This window comes from Scyliorhinus canicula, chromosome 13 (assembly GCF_902713615.1).
Source record: "Scyliorhinus canicula chromosome 13, sScyCan1.1, whole genome shotgun sequence".
Classification (NCBI taxonomy): Eukaryota; Metazoa; Chordata; class Chondrichthyes; order Carcharhiniformes; family Scyliorhinidae; genus Scyliorhinus; species Scyliorhinus canicula.
This window is the reverse complement of record NC_052158.1, coordinates 78895760-78921067: the sequence shown is the minus strand read 5'-3', so window position 1 is coordinate 78921067 and position 25308 is coordinate 78895760. Positions and strand designations below refer to the sequence as shown.

Here is a 25308-nt window from a genome sequence, read left to right as displayed (position 1 = left end):
ATGCTCCAAAATAACGTGTGTTGAGTGGGAGAAACGTACAGGTGTAGTAGTTCATGATTCTCCAAAGATTCATGGTCACTGACACAAGGCTACAGCATAATACAGAGTGTATTTGAATACAAAGCAACACAATATGAAACAAAAAGCCCTATAATCTCTTCATGCAAGACAGTGGTTGAACTTTATTCAGTGTCCAGCATTGGTCCCCTCACATGGTAGGGATACAGGGCTTGGAAACAGTTCGGAGAACCAACATCAATAATAAATAATCTTTCTTAGTATCACAAGTACGCTTACATTACACTGCAATGTTGTTACTGTGAAAATCCCCGAGTCGCCACACTCCGGTGCCTGTTCGGATACACTGAGGGAAAATTCAGAATGTCCAAATTACCCAACAGCATGCCTTTTGGGACTCGTGGGAGGAAAGCAGAGCACCCGGAGGAAACCCACGCAGACACGGGGAGAACGTGCAGACTCCGCACAGACAAGGACCCAAGCTGTGAAGCTATAGTGCTAACCACTGTGCTACCGTGCCGACCGATATTCTCTTGAACCATGAGGGTGTGCATCCACAAATCTGGAATAGGCAGTGCACAAGCAACAGTACTTTAAGATGAGTACCCACTTTACCCTTACAGGGCAAAGTGCAAAAAACCAGACAGATACAGCAAACAGAAATTAGAAGGAATGTTAACGACTAGATGGGATACTGGTTTTACAAGACCACTTCACAGCTCCAGGGTCCCAGGTTCGATTCCCGGCTGGGTCACTGTCTGTGTGGAGTCTGCACGTCCTCCCCCTGTGTGCGTGGGTTTCCTCCGGGTGCTCCGGTTTCCTCCCACAGTCCAAAGATGTGCGGGCTAGGTGGATTGGCCATGCTAAATTGCCCGTAGTGTCCTAATAAAAGTAAGGTTAAGGGGGGGTTGTTGGGTTACGGGTATAGGGTGGATACGTGGGTTTGAGTAGGGTGATCATGGCTCGGCACAACATTGAGGGCCGAAGGGCCTGTTCTGTGCTGTACTGTTCTATGTTCTATAATTACCACCAAAGGCTCAAGGCAGCTGGTCTTTTTTACTCTGGAAATATTGACCTCAAGGAGATTTGATTGAGCTGTTTAAAATAATGATGCAACTATATACTGTCCCCATTTGGATTGTGATGTAAATTAGATAGATTAAAGAGAATCACTTACAAGAACTCAGTTAAACATTGGGAGGATAGTTTCTTGGCATAGTTTCTTGGCATAGAGGTTCATCGACGTTTTGAACAAAGCTCCTGCTTTGAATGTGGATTCACTACTACAGTCTAAAAGGGAACTAGACAAACTGCTGGCTGTGGCAGATATTGGTGTACAAAAAGTAGGTGAGATGTTGGATCATGTGCCTCATGGTCATTGATCTCTTGGAATATATTTTGAGCATCTTCAGACTTTTCCTGAATGGAGTAATTTATTTTTAAAACTACTCCCAGAATATAAAAGGGCTGTTTTTGGGTAGGTAGCATTGGACTCGTGATACTCAGTTGGAGTATGACCATGGGACAAGCTCAGTGGGCCAGCTGGTCTTTGCCATCCATCATTTTGTTATCTTCACACATCCATGGAAAGAGCCACTGAAATGGCTTATTTTCTAAGATTACTCCCATTGCTGTGTACAAATTCGGTGGGGTTGAATTAGGATTTTCTTTTTAAAATGTTGTTCCTTTCTCAGAGTTACAAAGCCAATGAGCAGAGTGGACAGGGCACGCCACTTAATCCATTTCCTTGCTTGCTCCAAAAACGAATTCAAACTTCAAATTGAATCTATCCAATTCCTGGTCCCCACTTAAAGACACATACTCGATCCAAACTGGCAAGAACAGGCATTACAGAATTGATCCTCCGCTTGATCTCAGCCAAAAAGGCTGAGAGGGTGAAATGGGACTCTTCATACAATAGTAACAAATTTTTATTATGGCCATTAATGATGGGGAGAGACGAGACAGGAAGCCCAGCACAATGTAGATTGCAACAAACTTAGCCAATGGAGAGCTGTGGGTGGGGAGAAAAGCAGAACAATGTTCATCGAATCTCTTTAATATTGTTCTCACCAAGACAGGACGTTTTTGGGTATACTTAATTAAACACTCACCTGAAGCCACTTTAGGTTGATTACCCACAATTCCTACTGTGCATCCATTCATTCTGGCGAATCCGATAATGATGTTTTTGGCATAATTCGGCATGAGCTCAAAAAAATCCCTTTCATCTGCAATCTAAAACAGAGTTTCATCGATATTTTTTTGAAATGTGCTGTATAAATGTTGAATGGTTAGTGCTGTGAAGAGCCTCAAACTACATCCAAAGACCAAACCAAGGCCATGTGTTGAGAACAGGATGGCTCATCACGGGGGTCACTGAACACACCAGGGATAATTCCATGAATAGCAGCAGCCTGGAAAGCATTGACCACAAAGCCTGATTAAATGTCCATTTAAATTAATGTCCAATGTTCAGCTACAATTCTAAAAGGACTGCCCAATGTGAAAGATACATTATATACCCGTTCCAATAAATGTTCAAGTCTGGAAAATAGTGATTTAGAATTTTTTATTTTCTAAATGGCAAGAACGTAAGTACTGTGGATGGGCTGAGAGATTTAGGGATACAAGTGCTGAAATCAGTAAAAACTAGTGGACAGATACAAGAATTAAGTACAAAGGATTACATAACGCTGACCTTTATCTGAAGAGGGCTGCAAGTTATATTATAGTTGTACAGAGCTCTGGTTCGACCGCATCTGGAGTACTGCGTGCAGTTCTGGGTATTGTACCTTAGGAATACATTGGCTTTGGAAGGGGCACAGCAGATTGACCAGAATGATAGTGCCATTCCGATATTCTTTCACTCTAGCCCTGCAATCTCTGTCAAAGTATTTATACAATTCCCTCTTGCCAGTTATTATTATTCTAATAATCTTTATTAGTGTCACAAGTAGGCTTAAATGAACACTGCAATGAAGTTACTGTGAAAATCTCCTAGTCACCATACTATGGCCCACCACCTTGTCAGTCACTGGATTCCAGATCATAATTCACTGTATAAAACAAAAATCTCACTGTCTCTTGTACTTCGTCAATTACTATTAATCTGTGCCCTCTAGTTACTGAACCTTTTGTCACTGGAAAAACTTTCACCTCATTTACTCCACCAAAAAGCTGATGATTTTGAAAACCTCTATCAAATCTCCCCTATCCTTTTTTACCCCAAAGAGAACAATCCCAGTGTCTCTAACTTCTCCACATGGCTCAAGTCTTACAAAAGAATAACAAAAGGAATAGGCCATTTGGCCCATCAAGCCCGCTCTGCCATTCAATAAGATCATAGCGGATCGGATTGTAACCTTAATTTCACTTTCCTGCCAATGGCCTATAACCCCTGCCTCCCTCGTAGATCAAATATGTCTACGCCAGCCTTGAATACCTAATATCATTCTAGTATTTCCTCTGCTCTTTCTCAGGCCTCAAACATTCTTCCTAAAAGATGGTGCCAAGAATTGGACACCATACTCCAGCTAAGCCTAATCAGTGTTTTATAAAGATTCCATGTGATTTTATTGCTTTTGTACTGAATATCTTTCTCACAGCCTTCTCAACTTGTCCTGCCACATTCAAAGGCTTGTTTGTGTATGCCCACTCCCAGGTCTTCTGTCCCTGCACTGGCTTTATAACATGTACCATTTAGCTTAAGTTGCCTCTCCTCATTCTTCCTATCAAATCACTCGCTTCACATTTCACTGTTAAAGTTAATCTGCCACATGTGTGCGCCCATTTCACCAATATAAAATATATTATATATTTGCCTTCCTGCAAGCGGTTCACGGTTTACTACGTTTCTGAATTTCAGGTCATCTGCAAACTCAAAAAATTACGCATAGGTCATTAATAAAAATCAAATGGGCAGTGGTCCCAACACTGACCCAGAAAGAACACAAATGTACACTCCCCTGCTGTCCCTTAGCTGATTTCAATCCACCCAGTGACTGCTCCTTTAATCAAATGGGTTTCGATTTTATGAACATGTTTATTAGCTGGTAGTTTATCAAACCATTTGAAAGCTTGCATGCACATCCCCAATCAAATGATAGTCACCAATTCTCCAATTCATTTTTTAAAAAATCAATCAAGTTAGTCAAATATGATTTCCCCTTAATAAATCTGTTATTTTTGCTATACTTTTCCTACGGTCAAGTAATTTTCTCCCATATTATTGCCTCTAAAAGCTTTCCCATTTCAGGTTTATTGGGCTGTCATTGTCAAATTTATCCCTTCCATTTTTTTGACCAACAGTTCACAATCCCCCAAACCTCTGGCACCATTCCCATATCCAAGGAGGACTGGAAGATGGTGACCAGTTCCCTTGCAATTCAGCAACCTCAGCATCTTATCCAAAATAAGTAACTTTTCAAATTGAGCCCTGCCATCTTTTAAGTACTTAATATATCAATTTCTATCCAATTCAATTTCCCTACTTTCAATGATATTGGCAGAATCTGCGTCTCTGGTGAAGACAGATACAAAGTACTTAGTGCATCAGCCGCAATCTCTGCCTTCATAAGATCTCCTTTTGGGCCCTGTATCGCCCCAACCATTCCTTTAATTTTCCTTTTGCTATCAATAAGTTAATCATATTCTCTCTCTGCTCTACTCATTTTTTTTTTTCAGTTCTCCCCTCTGCTTTTTGTTATCAGCTTGGTTCTCTGCAGAATTATGAATTTGATATTCCTTTTTCCATCTCTTGTTAATCTTTATGGCTCATAAATTCTTGGCACCCTTGCGTCGTCCGATTTGGGAGGTACCCCAAAGATGCTCTGGGTAACCCCTCTTGAAGGTTCCCAGGTGTAAGGGTTTAATGTGGCAAATGTCCAAAAGCAGCAACTTTCCCTGGACAAGTCCACAGGGAACCATCCAACAACATTTTATATTGCCAACGTCCGATGTTGCTGCCAGTGATCCGTTCAATGTCTGTGTGGGTTTCCTCCGGGTGCTCCGGTTTCCTCCCACAAGTCCAGAAAGACATGCTTGTTAAGTGAATTGGACATTCTGAATTCTCCCTGTGCGTACCCGAACAGACACGGGAGTGTGGCAACTACGGGATTTTCACAGTAACTTCATTGCAGCGTTAATGCAAGCCTACTTGGGACATTAATAATAAAGATTATTATAATAGTTACTCTGAAAGAGAAGAAATCAAAGCACTTCTAACTTCAACGTAGCTATTTTAAAGACCCAGACCGAGCCTCGCATGTGACACACCCCACAGTCCCAAACCCCCAGGGATTCCATATTCTCCAACTCCCAGGGGACCCCACATTCCCCAAACCCTTCCCGCTCCCTTACACAGGAATCCCCATGAACCCCCAAGACCAGAACCCCCCCCCCCCCCCCCCCTCATCTCCTTGGCCTGTGATTTGAAATTTTGAGACCTTTAAACTCACATGCTTACACTTCAACACTGGAGCCGGGAATGCACTATGGCGCCTGCATCTCGCCTGGCCTGCACCGGCATTTAAGAATTTTGGCGCAGGTAGGTGGGTACGGAGTGGCAATCTGATGTTTAGTCATCGAAGGAGCTCTAACTTTGGATGCCCTTCCTTTGTCTGTCCAGGCTGTGCCTGAACTGTCTCCTCTTTGAAGGCTTCCCATTGCTCACTTACTGTTTTATCTGCCAGTTTTTGATTTCAATTTACCTGGACCAGATCTCTTTTCAACTCATTGTGAAAATACTTAACTGGAGGTAAGCCAACCTCATTGAATTTTCCAGGTCCTTTTCAACACAATCTAAACCTAATGACATTGCATGAATTTTGTTGCACTAATAATGGTGAGGTATCAGAAATCACAGTTAGTACAGGATAAAACTGACAGCAACCTTTGCTGTCTGCACGTGCAGAGTTAAACGGGGAAATCTAAAAGGTTCCTGTCACTAATACTCTACTCTTCCACAGGCTGCACTGCTGCAGTCTGAAAAACTGCAGCTCCGACAACACTCAAAAGACACTCAACACCATCCAGGACAAAGAAACCCACTTGATCGGCACCCCATCCACCAGATTAAACATTCACTCCCTCCACCACAAACATACAATAGCAGCAATATGTACCATTAATAGGATACACGGCAGAAACTCCCAAACCAGCAAACCCCATCATCTAGAAGGACAAGGGCAGCAGATGAATGAAATGTCACCACTTGTACATTCCTGTACAGGTCTCACAATATCCTAACTCAGAACCTTCCTTTGTGGAACCCAATCACAACTCTTAAACTTCTAACAGCACCGTGGGCACACCTACACGACATGAATAACAGCAGTTCAAGAAATTCGTTCATCGCCACCCTCTTAATTTCAATGCGAGGTAGGCAATAAATGCTGTGCTTACCAGTGATATCCACATTCCACGAGACAGCAAAAAAAAAAACCAAGTCTTTGCCAATGGAATCTACACAAAAACTGTAATGGCATAAACTTAAGGCAATTGATTACCCACTAGTCTCGCCCTGGTAGCAGATTAAAGTTAGGGTTAATGCACTCAGCAGCAATTGAGTTTCTATTATTGCTGAAAAACCTCACCCTGGACCTGACAAATTGAAGTATGGAGTCCTCATTCTCAAAGAAAACTAATGTTGCAGATTTCATTTTTTTGAACTTTCTCTCAAGTCTTTCCCTTATTTTTTTATGTATAATCCCAATTTTATTCTGTTTCCTCTACAATGATTTCAACGTAAGTTATATTTCTTGTTTTTATTTCCTGCTTTGCAATGAGCTGCTCAGTGAAGATTCTTTAATCTGATTGGTTGAAGCGTGTCTCTGTTTCTTTTGTTCTCAAAGACCACAGATGTCCTGCAGAGGGCGCTTGTTGCACTGGATCAGACAGCAGATTACTGTAAAGCACAACGAAAAGACCACAAAGTATCTCTGAGCAACTACACTCAGCTCTCCACCACATGCAGCAAAGTTAGGCTGTTGTGATCATCAAATTGCAGCACGATAGCACAGTGGTTAGCACAGTTGCTTCACAGCTCCAGGGTCCCAGGAATGATTCCCAGCTTGGTAACTGTCTGCGCAGAGTCTGCACGTTCTCCCCGTGTTTGCGTGGGTTTCCTCCGGGTGCTCCGGTTTCCTCCTACAGTCCAAAATGGTGGATTGGCTGTACTAAACTGCCCGTAGTGTCCAAAACAGGTTAGGTGGAGTTACGGGGATAGGATGGAGGTATGGGCTTAGGAAGGGTGCTCTTTCCAAGGGCCATTGCAGACTCGATGGGTCGAATGGCCTCCTTCTGCACTCTAAATTCTATGATAAATGTTCTCCAGCTGCAACATGCTCCACTTCATTCCCGTTGCATTCAGCACTGTTTGGCTGGAGCACACTGATCAAAGGTTTCTCCTGTATAAACTTCAGGAATTCCTCCCTCTCGCTTTCCACTGTTGTCATCTCAGTTTATATAATAAAGACCCCATTATCTCAATGATAAATGCAGCAGTTTTTGCAATTTGCTTTCCTGTCTCCTTCCTACCACTTGGAATTCTCCCAAGCCCCTGGCCATTCTGTTCAATGGTAGGCACGGGCGAGAGGGCGTGGGGGAATATGGCAGGAGGCCCAGAAATCGGTTTCATGCTGGCGTGATTACAGCAGGGTCTTTCACTGGTGCCTATCATAGTGGGTAGGAAAACCTGCTAGAGGCTGGTGTGTACCTCATTTGCATCCAGTTAATGGCTGCAGATGAAGGCCAGGCCCCCTTGCCAGATTTTGTGATACACCAGCAGGAAAACACGGTCGCATGAAACACATTCAGAACAATGTGGCATGAAGGCGTAATTACTCATCTGAACAATGGTTGGGGTTCACAACGGAAGCGGCAGGCAACCCTGAAACACCACAGCAGGGGGTCGGGAGGACCTTCCAGATTAGGTGTCCTGGACGTGATCCAGTTTCCAGCCTCAGAATGTTTCTGGAGTTCTCAGGTGGCCCACCTTCTTTCTTCAATAACGAGTCAGTGATGTTGGGCGCCTTTTCAATTCGGCACCTGAACACGAGGTTGAACACGCACGATCCAGGCCTGTCCCACTACTGAATACAGCACAAAACACCCAGGTGCATAATTATGGAGGTTGGAGCTGGAGGATCTGGTACATTTTCCCAATGTGGAAACACTCCACTTTCCCAGCCCCGCCACAGCACTCTCAAATTTGGAGAATTGCACCCTTAGTGGCTGATAGTATATACTCAGCAGTGTAACAGCTCGTCTTTTGTCCATTAGTTAGTACCAAGTAGAGTTTTTGAATCCCCAACTACAACATACGGTAACTGCTTAAAAGACAGATCAGCATTGATCCATGAACAGCAGGTTTGAGAATGGCCCATTCCTGTTATAGATAACCCACACCTGCTTTACAAAGTACATTCTATATAAAAGCAAATTTGAACTTTTTCCTGAGGTTATACTTCTGATGTTTTACAATTTGCTAATGTGCAGAAAAGGGAAATAATTGGCAATTCCTCTCTCTTGATATAGAGACAATTTGAGAACACAATCTCTTCAGCAAACAACCCTGCACACTGTTTTAAAATACCTGTATTTTACAGGTATAATGAGAAATTAAAATCAAGACTTCTGGTGGCGGCCTTGGTGTGAGTGGTTGCACACAGGGCAGCTCCTGTTTGAAGGCATGGAAAAGAGCTTTTAACCCAGAATTGGGTTTAACTTTGATGAAAAAGTGTAACTTAAGGTCGGAAAAGTTCCCCCTGGGAGCGGCAAGTCTGCTGATTACCAAACTCAACAGAAGGCTAAAGATCTGGCCACGGAGCTGGAAGAGACCTGTGGCACAGCAGCTAGTGGAAAGATGGCCATTGCAAGTTTGAAAGCCCCAGGTGGAACATTTGATGGTCTTCATCAAGGAAGAGTTCTGCTAGTCGAGGAAGGAGTTGCAGCAAGACCAATCGAAGGCTATCGAAGGGGCTGGGGCACCCTGAAGGGATCAATGGAGGGGGTGGAAAATGTCTGAAGGCTCAGGGGTTGCAGATTTGAGTGATCGAGAGGATGATCTCTGAACAGAGTGGTGGCACTGGAGGTGGAGCTCTTAGGAGACCTTTGCAAGACGTTGAGAGCAAAGGTGGAGGAGCAGAAAAACAGGTTGAGGAGGCAGATTCTGCAAATAGTTGGCCTGCCTGAAGGAGTAGACGGTGCGAGTGCCATGAGGCACGTTTTGAGGATGCTGGTGGGGTTGGTGGCAGAAGGAGTGCTGGACAAGGCCTCTGAGATGGATAGAGCGCCCAGGTCTCTGAGGCAGAAGCCAAGAGTTGGGGAGCCGCCACGGGCGGTGATCGTGAGACTCCACAAGTTTGTGGAGAAAGAGAAGATCTGGCAGTGGGCCAGGGATAAGCAGAACAGCGAATGGGAGGGTAACAAGGTCCAAATATACCAGTAAAAAGTCTTTCAACACCAGGTTAAAGTTCAACAGGTTTGTTTTGAATCACTAGCTTTCGGAGCACTGCTCCTTCCTCAGGTGAATGAAGAGGTAGGTTCCAGAAACATATATATATAAAAATATATATATATATATATATATATATATATATATATATATATATATATATATATATATATATCTTGCATCTTTGACTTTGTCTATAAATGAACCCATTAAGACTTTATCCTGGTGTTGTAAGACTTCTTACTGTGCTCACCCCAGTCCAACGCCGGCATCTCCACATCATGTATTTTTTCTGTTTGTTTTTGGGGAAGGTGACCTGTGGTTCAAGAGGCGTCTTTGTTTGGATGGGGGAGGGAGAGGTCACAGAACAATAGTGAGGGTGGGGAATAAGTTGGAGGAGGAGTTGCCACACTGGCAGGTAATGCTGGTGAGGTGGGAGAGATGTCCAAGAGAGGAGGGGGGGGGGGGGGGGGGGGGGGGGGAGATGCGTCGTGGCAAGGGTGGAGAAGAAACATGGTCGGGGCAGAGAAATGGGTTTTCTTGGATGGGCCAGGTATCGGGTCAAACTAACGGCGGTAGAGCCAAAAGGGGAGGATGATGAAAGGTAGAGGGGAATGGAGGCGTAAGCTCCAGGTACAGCTGATAACATGGAAGGTGTGAGGGCTCAATGGACCAGTGAAAAGATCTTGGATCTTTGCGCACCTAAGGAGTTTAAAAACTGAAGTGGTTTTTTTGCAGGAGACACAGCTCCGTGTGAAGGACCAGGTTAGGATAAGAGGGATTGGTGGGACAGGGTTTCCATTCGGGGTTTGATTCAAAGTCACGGGGGGTGGCCATTTTGATGAGCAAGAAAATGGGGCTTGTGAGCGCAAAGAAGTGAGGGTCGGAGATATGTGTTGGTGAGTGGGGTATTAAAAGGGGCAACAGTGGTATTAGTGAATGTATATGCTCCAAATTGGGACGATGTAGGTTTTGAGGGGGTTGCTGGCAGCGATCACAGACTTGGCCACACACCAGTTGATTATGGGAGGAGATTTTAATTGTGTCCTAGAGCAGCGGGTAAATAGATAGATAGATAGGCCAATGGGTACGATATGAATGGCAAAGGAATTGGGTGGGTTTATGGAGACGATGGGTATGGTGGACCCCATGGTGCTTCAAGAACCCAGGGGGAAGGGTATTTATAGGGTGTATTCAAGAATTGACTTTTTTCTGGTGAGCCAGGAGGTTTTGATTGGGGTGGAGAGAGCAAAGTACACAGGGATAGTAATCCCAGAACTGCATCCCATTGGCCGGAGATTCAGCTTAGATCGGGACGTGACCAGAGGCCGGGGCGGAGAATCGATTCGGGTTTTGCAATAAAGTGTGGGCTGTGATTAAAGATTATGCGGAATTGAACCAAAATGGGGAGGTATTGGCGGCCACATTTTGGGAAGCACTAAAAGCGGTGGTCGGGGGGGGATTATCTTGTTCAAGGCTCATGCGGATAGAGAGATGGAGGTATATGAACAGCTAATGAACAAGATAGTTGACGTAGATAGGGAATACTTGAGGGCCCCCACCACGGAGGGATTGGCGAGGAGGAAAACTTTATATGAGCCTTTTGATAGGCTGACGACAGGAAGGGCGGTAGGACAGCTGCATAGGGCAAGTGGGATGCAGTACACATATGGGGAGAAGGCGAGCCGAATCAGCTACGGAGGCAGGCCACATCCAGGGAAAATTGAAGATACAGACTGGTGCAGGGGATGTGGTGGAGCCGGGGTTAATAAACGAGGCATTTAGGGATTATTATAAGGAGCTGGACAGGGCAGACCAGATGAGTGAAGAGGGTGACATGGGATGGTTTCTAGACGAACTGGAGTTTCCATGTTTGGCGGAAAAGAGGCGATCGCGAGAGGAGCCCTTGGGGCTGAGAGGGGGTATTGGACGGTATGAAGTCGGGGAAGGCCCCGGGCCCGATATTTACCTGGCGGAATTCCATAATGAGTTCATGACAGACCTGACAGTAATAAAAGGCGGCTATTAAATGTGGTCATGACCCTGTCGAAAGCTCAGGTACCGGAGGTAGTGGTGTCCATGGACATAGGGAAGGCATTTGACTGGGTAGAGTGGCAGTACTTGTTTGATGTCCTGGGAAGGTTCGGGCTTGGGCTGAAGTTTGTGGCATGGATGCACCTGTTATACATGGCACCAAAGGAGAGTGTGCGGACCAACGACATGGGCTCACAAAACCTTGAACTGCACGGGGGAACAAGGCAGGGTACCCGCTGTCGCCGATGTTTGCGCTAACGAGAGCTCCGCTGGCAATGGCTCATAGGGGGTCGGCAGAGTGGCAAGGGATTATGAGGGGAGGAAGGGAGCACCGGGTGCCGCTGGAGAGCATGGAAAGGATCATGGACCTATTGGGGAGTTTTGTGGCATTCTTGGGATATAATCTGAATGGAGAGAAAAGAGAAGTATTCCTGGTGGATGTGTTGGGTCAGCGAGCCAACTAGGGGGGTTGCCATTCAAGGTGGCCAGAGGCAGGTTTAGATACCTGGAGAGGCGTGGGAATGGGCGACGCTACATGAATGGAATCTAACAAAGCTGGTGGAAGAGGTTAGGGAGGATGTGAAGAGGTGGGACACATGGCACCTGACACTGGGAGGGAGGGTCCAAATGAGGAAGATGAACATTCTGCCGAGATTCCTGTTCATATTCCAGACACTCCCGATCCTTATACCAAAGGCTTTCTTTCAAAAACTGGATATGATTATCTCAGGCTTTGTATCGGCACGGAAGGTGCCACGGGTTAAGAGGACCTTGTTACAGAGACAGAGGCAGATGGAGGGTTGGCGTTGCCGAACCTGCTTCACTATTACTGGGTGGCAAACGTGGAGAAGGTGAGGCGATGGTGGGAAGGAGAGGGGGCAGAATGGGTTAGGGTGGAGTAGGGATTCTATAGGGGGTCCAGCTTGAGCTATGATGACGGCGGCATTGTCAATGGCACCAAGGAAATACACGGAGAGGCCAGTGGTGCAGTCCACAGTAAAAGTCTGGTACCAGCTGACGAAGCATTTTAGGATAGAAAGGATGTCGGTGCTGGCACCACTGTGCGGAAACCACAGTTTTGAGCCGGGGGGGAGGGGGGGGGGGGGGGGGTAGATGGTACGTAGAGGAAGTGGGGCTGGTTAAGGTGAAGGATCTGTACCTGGAAGAGGGGTTTGCCAGTACAGAGGATCTGAAGGAGAGGGTTAACTCGCAAGAGGAAGTGAGTTTAGGTACCTGCAGGCAAGGGACTTCACACGGAAGTTTAGGAAAGAGTTCCCCAGATTGCCGAGGTACACTCTATTGGAGCGACTGCTGCTTCCTGTGGAAGAGGAGGGCAGGATCGGAGACATAGTGGTGGCTCGGAGAGCAGGGAAGTGAGCAGGTGATGAAGATTAAGGAGAAGTGAGAGGGGGAGGGGAGCTGGGAGGGGAGATAAACTGAGGAATATGGAGTGAGGCGCTATGAATGGTAAATGCAACCTCCTCGTGTGTAAGGATGTGCCTGTAGTTCAAGGTCGCACAGAGGGTACATATGACTGGAAAGAACGAGTGGGTTCTTCCAGGGAGTGGCAGACAAGACTGAAAAGTGTGGGCGGGGACCAGCGAATCATGCACATATGTTCTGGGGCTGAAAAAAGTTGAAGGGATTCTGGACTGGAGTGCTCGTGGCACTAACAAGGATAGTGGGGGAGAAAGTTGAGCCGGATCCTTTGGTGGCGATATTCGGGATATCGGAGAAGCCTGAGCTGATAAGAGGGGAGGAAGGCTGACGTTGTGGTCTTTGCCTCTCTGATCACCCAGCGAAGAATTCTGTTGGAGTGGCGGTCAGCAATGCCGCTGGGGGTGGCAGCCTTGCTGGGGGATTTATACGACTTTCTTCGACTGGAAAAGATGAAGTACAAATTAAGGGGTTCAGCGGAGGGTTTTGAGGCAAGGTGAGCAATGTCCGTAGCTGTTCGTCACGGGGAGGGAGCAGAGATTTGTACAAGCTGTATAGTTATGTGTTGGGGAGTTTGCTCCCCAAATTGTTTATGTTCTGTAAGCTTTCATAGAAGTTTGGAATAAAATACATTAAAAAAAAATTTAAATCAAAAATCTTACCGCACTGACGATTTCCAACATATCATATGCTTTTGTGGATTCCAAAGGAACCACTGTATCCAAGCTTGGCACCAACCGATCACTTTATGAGGAGCAGAAGGACAAAAGTAGAATTTTACTGTCTTAATTTTTGTCAACCATTTGTACAGTGAAATATATTAATTATTCACACTTCAATGATTCACCTTCCTGATTATCCACCATCACTTTCGAAAGGACAAAATATTGCACAAGGCTTTTCCTCACTGCACAGCATGCCAATAGCAATCTTGTCCGAGAGTCGGCAATATACAGCATAGGAGGCCATTCGACCATCATGGCTGTGCGAGCTCTTTTCTCCTGTAATCCAAAATTAATCCCACTGCCCTGCTTGCCCCCCCCCCCCCCCCCACCCACCTCATCATCCATTGGTTTCAAATAGGTTTCCAATTTTCTCTCAAAAAGGTACAACAGTCTCTGACTCAGTCACTCCCTGTGGAATACCATTCTATTCTCCAACAATCCTGGAAATAGATATTTTCCTGATCCCTATTCTCAATCTCTCAGGGCCATTTTGTACATAACTTCTTTATAAATTTGCAGAATTTTCTCACTGGCCATCTACTTCAATGGAAATAGTCCCAGTGTCTCTTTTCATAACTAGTTTCCCACCCTTCTCCTGGTGCATCGACAATATCCACACTGTGGCAGTTAATTATCTTTTGATAAGGAGACAGGCAAAACTTCACACCGTACTCTTACTGTGGCCTAGCCAATCTTTTGTACACTTATTGCACCTGTACATTAAAAAAAACACTTTTGGTTTTATAAAGGCTTCATCTAACTGCACTTCCACATTCAGAAAATTAAGTACTTGAACCCTAGGTCTCTCAAATCTGTTCCCATTGTCTACTCCCAGCCTTATCTTTCCTCCTGAAGAAGTGTTTTACCTCACATTTAACCGCATTAAACATATTGAATTCCTCCTGAGCATACAAAACCTTTATTAAATTGGTTTCTGCTTTGAAAAATTCTATTAAAGTTGTCAACTCAACTTACCTTTAACAATTCCATGTTGGCTGTCCTTGAAATGACTCATGCATTTCTAAATGCTCATTATTGTAATTTATATTGAATTATGGATTCAAGTAATTGTAAACTGTTTTATCCTCTCCCTCCAACAACAATCTTGAACAAAAAAGGTTCAGGTCTTTTAAAAAGTGGCCCAAGATAATGATTTTTTTTGATAATTCAGTCTTAATATATTTTAGCAAGACACTCAAGCTTTCCCACCAAATCAATCCACGTCAGAGGGAATGTTCCAATTTGACACTAATGATACTACATTCCTCAGTTCATTCAAAAGGGAAGCACTGCAACCCGAGAAACAGAGCATGAGCAAATTGTTCATTACTCTAAAAGAATGCTGCTAGATTACAATTTAGAATTATTCTGGACCACCTCATATGAACGAGGAGCAGGAATAGGCAATTTAGTCCCTTGAGCATGTACATGGAACCCAGGCAACTGAAGGTACAGCTACCAATGGCAGGAAAAGTGTCATCCCTCAGCTAAGTTTCCATTAAGGGTATAATGTCGATGCAATCATCCACAAGTTCAGAGATCAACAAGACCCACACCATGCAGGAAGCCCAGCATGTTTAGCTGCACAATAGGATGGGGAACAGTCTCCTTTTGTTGATCCCGTGATCCACCAGATGCATCCCCCACCTTCCAAGATCATTCCTCATCCTTCCCCAGCCCCCTCCCCATGTCCCAATCTCTTGAAATTGCTCCACCCACCCCATAGCAATCCTTACTTCCCCCTCACAGAGACCCAACTGAGCTTTTTGGCATGATGGGACTGCCTGTAGCCCTAGCCACAGCTAATGACTCGTGCTGCCGGGTCTACAAAGCTGCCAGACATCTGCTTGGCAGGCATCTCTCAAAGGCAGGACTTAAATTGCCTTAAATTGCTGCGGAGCAATTATTGGGATGGTGGGCACGATCCAACCGTGAGCAATGGCAAATTTCCACCAAATATTTATTCTTTTTATGTGAATAATCGGTGTGCATCTATAGAAGTCCAAGGCTACAAAAGTTTTCTTTGTTTTCAAAGGGAGTTAAAAAGGGTCATCTCTACAAAAACTCCAGCCACAAACTGGTAAAAGTGTACAACTCAAATGGCCACTAGGTGACATCCTTTCCCATATAACTGGTAGGAAAGCACCAGACCTTCGGACACCAGAGACATATTTTTCCCAGCAGCCACTAGAGGGCAACATTTTACCATGCGCCAGTCCGTTCCTAAAACAAGCTACCTGTGAACTCAGTGACAAGACATTCAACTTGAGTAAACATCAAACCCTCCTATGATCTACAAGTTCGCTTCTTAAAGTGCAATAATGAACATAAAATGAATTAAAAGTATAGTACTTCTAATTGTAGCTGACAATTGAATTTCAATGTATATCTATTAAAAACACTTTAAATACACTTTAACCATCGGCCTTCCTAAAAGCACAGGTTTGGTATTTTTAGTAGTTTTATGAGAAATATCAATATTTCTTCATACACCATCAGCAACATACTGCTTCAAAATTCAGTTTACTTTGTGGCACTGTTTGAAAGTGGGGCTGTGAGTCTCTTTCAGGAATAAAAAGCTTGCACAATCACTGCAATGAGGAAGCAAAATTAAAAATAGCTGAAAAGCGACCAAGAGTAAAGCAAAATGTACTGATAAGTTTTCAAATGAGAAATGTTGAATAGGTGGAATGATTATAAATATTGAGGCAGGTTTATCCAAGGGCTCTGCAGGTAAACCACGTAGACTAGAAACTGCCTCTGGGCTGAGTTAATGATACCAACTTGTGCAGTAGGAGGTAGATAAAAATTGCCTCGGGTGCCCCTGGCTAAAGGTCAGGGGGACTGAATCAGACAACCAGCCCCAGTTCCCAGAGTTTTACACAAAACTGTCTCACGAGGAAAGGTTGGACAGGCTAGGGTTGTATCCCTCCGGAGTTCAGAAGAGGCAACTTCATTGAAACCTTTAAGATCCTGAGGAGTATTGACAGGGTGGATGTGGAGGGGATGTGTCCTCTTGCGGGAGAATCTAGAAACGAGGTCACTGTTTAAAAATACAGTTTAAGATAAGTTTGATAAATATATGGATGATAAGGGAATAGTGTAGATGGGCTTTAGAGTGGTTTCACAGGTCGGCGCAACATTGAGGGCCAAAGGGCCTGTACTGCGCTGTAATGTTCTATGTTCTAAGACAAAGATGAGATTTTTTTTCTGACGGGAGGAGAGTCTTCGGAACTCCCTCAAAAGGCGGTGGAAGTAAATAGATTATTGATAAACATGGGGGTGAAAGGCTTTCAGGGGTAGACAGGAGGTTAAAATCAGATCAGCCATGATCTTATTGAATGGCACAGCAGGCTTGAGGTGGCTTACTCCAGCTCCTAATTCCTAGGTTTGTACAAACTTTACTGGAATCGTAATTACATACAACAGGGGTAGATCGCACAGCCCCTCAGAACAGTTTTGCCATTCTGATAGATCACAGCTCACCTGTACCGCAACACCATTTACCATACTTTTCTTCATATTCCTTACCCCACAAAAATCAACTGATCTCTGCCTTAATCATTTCAACTGACCTAGTTATAAGGCACAACCCCTTACTCTCATGAAGATTTAGCCAAATTTTCAAAGGTGTATTCATATGACAGACCAGAAATTTTAGCGAATTAATGTTAAGTCCTGGCAGAATTGCTGTACATTTAATGACATCTGCAAGCAGCTACCCATACTCGTCGTTTTTATTTTCCGTATTTTACCAGAAATCTATTTTCTCTTTGGTCAATCACATAATTTACACCCTGGATATACAAAACATTTCATACCTTATTTGCCAGGTCACCATCGATGCTCCCTTTCTAATTTCACTGTGTGCATCATCGCGTGCGTGTCTGAACATTAATACAATGACAAATTTCCCCATGGCTAACAGAGTAATTGGACAATATATTGTGTAAGGATATGAGCATTATACAGTGCAACAAATTATTTTGTTTCTAAAGGGTCACAGCTCCACCTTAAGGTCAATTGTTGTTTATATCTGGAATGCAATCTACATAGAAAATTATTATAATAAATGTAAATCATGTGGATTCCCCATCAGAAAATTAACCATAATTCATATTCAGGACAACAGAACATTGTTTGTGACATCGCTGCAATTCAAATGCTAGGAAATCATTTTGACAAACCAACGTATTGCACTAAATCTTCCATAGCCTTGTATTGAAATATGGAGTATCATGTCAAACTTGGTTCTTTTACTTACCATGGATCCTGACACTCCCTGATAGGACTGGATTCTTTATTATTCAGAGGTATAAAATTATAAAACTCTCTCAGATTCAATAAGGCATCAACATCGTTTTCAAAAGCCTTGTGTGCAACACCTGCAGCATAAACATACTTAGTATTACTAAAAATCCAGCGCTTAAATCTTCACAATAAAGAAACGGTTACTATTACCACAAAGACAACGTACATTTTATTTTTCCAAGAAAACAAAGCTCAAAGAAAATTATACACCTCCCTCCAGGTTTTTTTCTTCCCTCTCTTTAGAATAGTGCTGTTTGTTACATTAGCAATGTATATCATGGTCTTTGCAATACTTTATAATGTCAAGAAATTGAAGCAGAGGGGCAATAATGCCAGTCTTTTACCTGTAACTGATCACTTTTCTATTAATAATAGGACCAACCTAACCAGTGACATCACACCAGAATAACACTGATGCTGATAAAGTCTTTGTGAACTACCATCTCTGAATATTGAGATGTACATGAAACAGATGTCCATTTTACATTGCTCTTCCTGTAATTTCCAGAAACAATGATCAGCACTTGTGATGTTTAAGAGAATGTTTCACAGGTTAGTGCACCTTCTGATTCAGCTGGTAGTAACCTTAAGTGCAGGTATTTATGATCATTATTGAAATTTTCTCATCTGCAACAAAATAACATTAGAACTACAGGAATGGTCCTGGATCCAATTGGAAACAGTCTTAATTGGAAACAGTATTGGCTGAGTCACAGCGTTGCCTACGTCATGCGCTGCAGGAACGGATGTTCCAAAGCGTGGCACATTGGCGAGACCATGCAGACGCTGCGACAACAGATGAACGGACATCGCGCAGCAATCGCCAGGCAGGAATGTTCCCTTCCAGTCGGGGAACACTTCAGCAGTCAAGGGCATTCAGCCTCTGATCTCCGGGTAAGAATTCTCCAAGGCGGCCTTCAGGGCGTGCGACAAAGCAAAGTTCCGCATACGAGTCTGGCCTCAACCGGGACCTTGGATTCATGTTGCATTACCTTCACCCCCACCATCTGGCCTGGGCTTGCGAAATCCTACCAACTGTCCTGGCTTGAGACAATTCACACCTCTTTAACCCAGGGTTACCCCTATCTCTGGATCTGTAAAGACTTAATTACCTGCAAATGCTCGCATTCAAAGCATTGTCTTGCATCTTTGAATTTGTCTATATACATATTTCTGGAACATACCTCTTCATTCACCTAAGGAAGGAGCAATGCTCCAAAAGCTCGTGATTTGAAACAAACCTGTTGGACTTTAACCTGGTGTTGAAAGACTTCTTCCTGTGCTCACCCCAGTCCAACGCCAGCATCTCCACATAATGAAAAGGGAATGGACGGACAATTCTGGTAGTAATGGGAAAAATCTTTTTCACTATCCTAGAAGTCGAAAGACCTTCAAAGATTATTGCTTCGGACAGCACGGTAGCACAGTGGTTAGCATTGCTGCCTACGGCGCGGAGGACCTGGGTTCGAATCCCGGCCCTGGGTCACTGTCTGTGAGGAGTTTGCACATTCTCCCCGTGTCTGCGTGGGTTTCACCCCCACAACCCAAAGATGTGCAGGTTAGGTGGATTGGCCACGTTAAATTGCCCCTTAATTGGAAAAAATGAATTAGATATTCTAAATTTATGGGGAAAAAAGATTATCCAGGACAGATTTAGAAGGCCTGTGGAGTCTGGCAGATACTGAACAAGCACTGAACATCAAGTCTTTACTCCTGATGAAGATACTCAATTTACAGCAGTTAACAGTACCACTCTAATATTAAACTACATGAGGATTCCTTCTCAAATAAAGGAATTAAAATAGATTCAAATTAATCCAACTGCCTAGATGGAAAATACAAATGGACAGTGCCAGGACCCTTCCTGTTGATTCCCTTATTTACCATTGTTTTTTACTTTGTTGCTGTTATTTTTTGATCCATGGGTATTTAATGGGCGTAAACCTTTAGGTTGAGCAAAGCCAGTGAGAACTCGAAAGCTGCAAAGTAGTTTACTGTGCTATGAAGATTTAGATTATTTTTTTTTGAAATAATTTTTATTGAAAAATTTTGAATTTATACAACGAACCATAATAAAATACCAAAAACAATAATATTAGCAATCATAAACATTCGCCCACCTCCATGAACAACACAGCATTTTAACAACAACGCAAATTAACACAATATTAAGTTACATAATAGAAACTACAATAAGGAACACCCCCCCCCCCTCCCCGGGTTGCTGCTGCTATTGACCCAGATATCTAATCGTTGAGCCAGGAAGTCCAGAAAAGGCTGCCATTGTTTATAGAACCCTTGTATTGATCCTCTCAGGGCAAATTTGACCCTTTCCAATTTTATAAATCCCGCCATGTCACTGATCCAGGTCTCCACACTTGAGGGCCTCGCATCCTTCCACTGTAGCAAGATCCTTCGTCGGGCTACTAGGGACGCAAAGGCCAGAACACCGGCCTCTTTCGCCTCCTGCACTCCCGGCTCTACTGCAACTCCAAAAATCGCGAGTCCCCACCCTGGTTTGACCCTGGATCCAACCACCCTCGACACCGTCCCCGCCACCCCCTTCCAGAATTCTTCCAATGCTGGGCATGCCCAGAACATATGGGCGTGGTTCGCTGGACTCCCCGAACATCTGGTGCACCTGTCCTCATCCCCAAAGAACCTACTCATCCTAGTCCCGGACATGTGGGCCCGGTGCAGCACCTTAAATTGGATGAGACTAAGCCTCGCACATGAGGAGGAAGAGTTGACTCTCTCCAAGGCATCCGCCCAAGTTCCGTCCTCTATCTGCTCCCCGAGTTCCTCCTCCCATTTAGCCTTCAGCTCCTCCACTGACGACTCCTCCACCTCCTGCATTACCTTATAGATGTCAGACACCTTCCCCTCTCCGACCCACACCCCTGAAAGCACTCTGTCCATCGTCCCCTGTGAGGGCAGCAAAGGGAATCCCTCTACCTGTCGCCTAGCAAACGCCTTTACCTGCAAGTATCTGAACATGTTCCCTTGGGGAAGCCCAAATTTATCTTCCAGTTCCCCCAGGCCCGCAAACCTCCCGCCAATAAACAGGTCCCTCAATTTACTGATGCCCACCCTTTGCCACCCCCTAAATCCCCCATCCCTGTTCCCTGGGATGAACCGATGATTGCCACCCAATGGAGCCTCCATCGAGGCCCCTGTTTCCCCCCCTATGCCGCCACCACCGGGCTCGTGGTAAACCTCTTAGGGGAGAGCGGCAACGGCGCCGTTACCATGGCACCCAGGCTCGTACCTCTACATGACGCCATCTCCATTCTTTTCCACGCCGCCCCTCCCCCCTCCATCACCCATTTACGCACCATTGACACATTGGCCGCCCAATAGTACCCCAGAAGGTTGGGCAGCGCCAGCCCGCCTCTATCCCTCCAGGAACACCCTCTTCACTCTCGGAGTCCCATGTGCCCACACAAAGCTCAAAATACTGCTAGTCACTCTCCAAAAGGAGGCCCTGGGGATAAAGATGGGCAGGCACTGAAAGAGGACAAAGAACCTCGGAAGCACCGTCATTTTGGCGGACTGCACCCTCCCCGCCAACGACAATGGCAGCATGTCCCACCTCTTGAACTCCTCCTCCATCTGATCTACAAGTCTGGTGAAATTATGTTTGTGAAGAGTCCCCCAGTCCCTGGCCACCTGCACCCCCAGGTACCTAAAGCTCTCCCCTGCCCGCCTAAGCGGGAGCCTACCAATTCCTTCCTCCTGGTCTCCAGGGTGCACCACAAACACCTCACTCTTGCCTAAATTTAGTTTATAACCTGAAAAGGTCCCAAACTCAGCTAGCAGCTCCATCACCCCCGGCATCCCTCCCACCGGGTCCGCCACATACAGTAACAGGTCATCGGCATACAACGACACCCTATGTTCCTCCCCACCTCGCACCAAACCTCTCCACCTCTCTGAATCCCTCAACGCCATCACCAGCGGCTCGATTGCCAGTGCAAACAACAAGGGGGACAGGGGGCAACCCTGCCTGGTCCCTCGGTAAAGCCGGAAGTACTCCGACCTCCTCCCATTCGTGGCCACGCACGCCATTGGGGCCTCATATAGCAGCCTTACCCATCTAATGAACCCTTCACCAAATCCAAACCTCTCCAACACCTCCCATAAGTACCCCCACTCCACTCTATCGAAGGCCTTCTCCGCATCCAGCGCCACCACTATCTCTGCCTCCCCCTCAATCGCCGGCATCATGATGACATTCAACAATCTCCGCACATTCGTGTTCAGCTGCCTTCCCTTCACAAAACCTGTCTGGTCCTCATGTACAACCCCTGGCACACAGTCCTCTATCCTGGTGGCCAGGATTTTTGCCAGCACCTTGGCATCTACGTTGAGGAGAGATACGGGCCTGTATGAACCACACTGCTGGGGGTCCTTGTCCCTCTTTAAAATTAACGAGATCAGCGCCCGCGACATCGTCGGGGGCAAAGTCCCCCCTTCCCACACTTCATTAAGTGTCCGCACCAGCAAGGGGCCCACTAGGTCCACAAACTTTTATAAAATTCCACCGGGAACCCATCCGGCCCCGGTGCCTTCCCTGACTGCATCTGCCCGATCCCCTTAACTAGCTCCTCCAGCTCAATCAGCGCACCCAACCCCTCCACCTGCTCCTCCTGCACCTTCGGGAAAGAAAGCCCGTCGAGGAACCTCTCCATTCCCCTCCTCTCCCCCGTTGGCTCCGACCGGTACACTTCCCCGTAAAAGTCCTTGAAGACCTCATTCACCTCTACCCCCTTCTGCACCACATTCCCACTCTTGTCTCTCACTCCAGCAATTTCCTTAGCCGCATCCCGCTTGCGGAGCTGATGAGCCAGCATCCTACTCGCCTTTTCACCATGTTCGTACACTACCCCTTGTGCCTTCCTCCACTGTGCCTCCGCCTTTCTAGTGGTCAGCAAATCAAATTTAGCCTGCAGGCTGCGCTTCTCCCCCAACAGTCCCTCCTCTGGTGCCTCTGCATACCTCCTGTCTACCTCCAGCATCTTTCCCACCAGTCTATCCCTCGCACTCCTCTCCCTGTGTGCCCGGATGGATATCAGCTCCCCACGAATCACTGCCTTCAGGGCTTCCCAGACCACCCCCACCTGAACCTCCCCCGTATCATTCACCTCAAGGTACCCCTCAATACTTGCCCGGACCCTCCTACACACCTCCTCCTCCGCCAACAACCCCACATCCAACCGCCACAACGGGCGCTGGTCCCGCACCTCCCCCATCTCCAACTCTATCCAATGCGGAGCGTGGTCGGAGATTGCAATGGCCGAATACTCGGCCTCCTCCACTCTCGGAATCAGTCCCCTACTCATCACGAAGAAGTCTATCCGAGAGTAGACCCTATGTACGTGGGAGAAGAAAGAGTACTTGCGTGCCCTCGGCCTCACAAACCTCCATGGATCCACCCCACCCATCTGGTCCATAAACCCTCTCAGTACCTTGGCCACCGCCGGCCTCCTACCCGTCCTAGAGCTGGACCGATCCAGTGAAGGATCCAACACCGTATTGAAGTCCCCCCCATGATCAGACCTCCCGCCTCCAGATCCGGGACCCGTCCCAACATACGCCTCATAAAGCCCGCATCGTCCCAATTTGGGGCATACACACTAGCAAGTACCACCTTCTCTCCTTGTAGCCTGCCCCTAACCATAACATACCTACCCCCCTTATCCACCACCACCTCCGATGCCTCAAACGACACATTTTTCCCCACCAGAATTGCCACTCCCCGGTTCTTCACATCCAACCCAGAGTGGAAAACCTGCCCCACCCATCCCTTCCTCAGACGGACCTGGTCCGCCACCTTCAGGTGGGTCTCCTGAAGCATTGCCACATCTGCCTTTAGCCCTTTCAGATGAGCAAGTACCCTCGACCGCTTCACCGGCCCATTCAATCCTCTCGCATTCCAGGTGACCAACCGAATCAGAGGGCGTTTCGCCCCCCTCCCCCGTCGACTAGCCATAGCCCGTCGACTGCCCGCCCCAGGCCAGCACCCCCTGCCCGACCCAGTCCCCACAGCGACAACACCTCACCTCTGTCCCCCCAGCCCCCACCAGCTCCTTCCTGACCCTACCAGCATCAACCCGGTATTCCCCTCCCTTCCCCCCCAGGCTAGGAACCCTCCTAGCCACGAACCGTCCTCCATTGTACTTCCATGGGTCAGCTAACTTCTGCTGACCCCGGAAACTCCCGCCAATAACCCGACCCCTCCCAAAGTGGGATCATCCCCCAATCTATCCCTCCTCCAGGCACCGCTCCAGCGCGGGGAAGAACCAGTTAAGGCCCCGCCTCCCCGTCATCGTCTCCACCCCCCAGCCCCGCGGGAAACCAGAGGAAAGCCCGCGCTTTTGCACTGCCCCACCATACCCTTCTGACGCAGCTCCCAAATACCAGCCCCACTCCATACCCCCAACCCGACATAGAATACAACAAACCCCCCCAACCCTCCCCGCAAGATTCAAAACTCAAACAATGCCCCACAGCAAAAAAACATAACAGAACACCCCCATAAATAACCATATCAAAATTGCAAAAGTACAAAAAAAAAGAGAACACAGCAACAGCAGAATCCAGCAATAAAGTATTATAGCCGACTCCGCAACCCCCAACCCTTAGTTCAAGTCCAGTTTCTCCGTCCGCACGAAGGCCCACGCCTCCTCCAGGGAATCAAAATAATAATGCCGGTCCGAATAAGTTACCCACAGGCTGCAACATTCCAAACTTAATCTTTTTCCTGTAAAGCACCTCTTTCGTCCGATTAAATCCGGACCACAGCTTAGCCACCTCCGCACTCCAATCCTGGTAGATCCGTACTACCCCATTCTCCCAATTGCTGCTCTTCACCTTCTTGGCCCAGTGCAGCACACACACTCCTGATCACTGAACCGGTGGAACCTCACCAGGCACCGCATGCGGGGCTTCATTCTCCTTAGGCCTCCTGACCAGTACTCTGTGTGCTCCCTCCAGCTCCAAGGGCAGATGGAAAGACCCGGCCCCCACTAGCGAGTTCAGCATCGTAGCCACGTAGGTTGTCAGGTCCGACCCCTCCAGCCCCTCCGCAATGCCCAAGATCCGCAGATTTTTCCGCCTCATGCGGTGATCAAACTCCTCGAAGCGTTCCTGCCACTTCTTGTGGGGTGCCTCGTGCCCCTCCACCTTACTCACGAGGATCCTGGCCTCCTCCTCTCGTTCAGTGGCCTGCGTCTGCAACTCCTTGATGGCAGCACCCTGGGTCGTCTGAATCTCCGAGAGTCTTCTGTTCGTTTCCTGCAGAGAGCTCAGTACCTCAGTTTTGAA

General features: G+C 46.4%; 1 protein-coding gene across 1 annotated transcript in view; it reads right to left on the bottom strand.

Annotated features, from left to right (window-relative positions):
* The window catches only part of pccb (propionyl-CoA carboxylase subunit beta), a 79044-nt gene that overhangs the window by 20588 nt on the left and 33148 nt on the right, over positions 1 to 25308 (bottom strand). Inside the window, exons 8-10 of the mRNA XM_038817592.1 lie at positions 17936 to 18056; positions 13609 to 13690; positions 2133 to 2256 (exon numbers count right to left, since the gene is read on the bottom strand). Coding sequence (XP_038673520.1) covers positions 2133 to 2256; positions 13609 to 13690; positions 17936 to 18056 — 327 coding nt within the window. The remainder of the gene's footprint in view (positions 1 to 2132; positions 2257 to 13608; positions 13691 to 17935; positions 18057 to 25308) is intronic.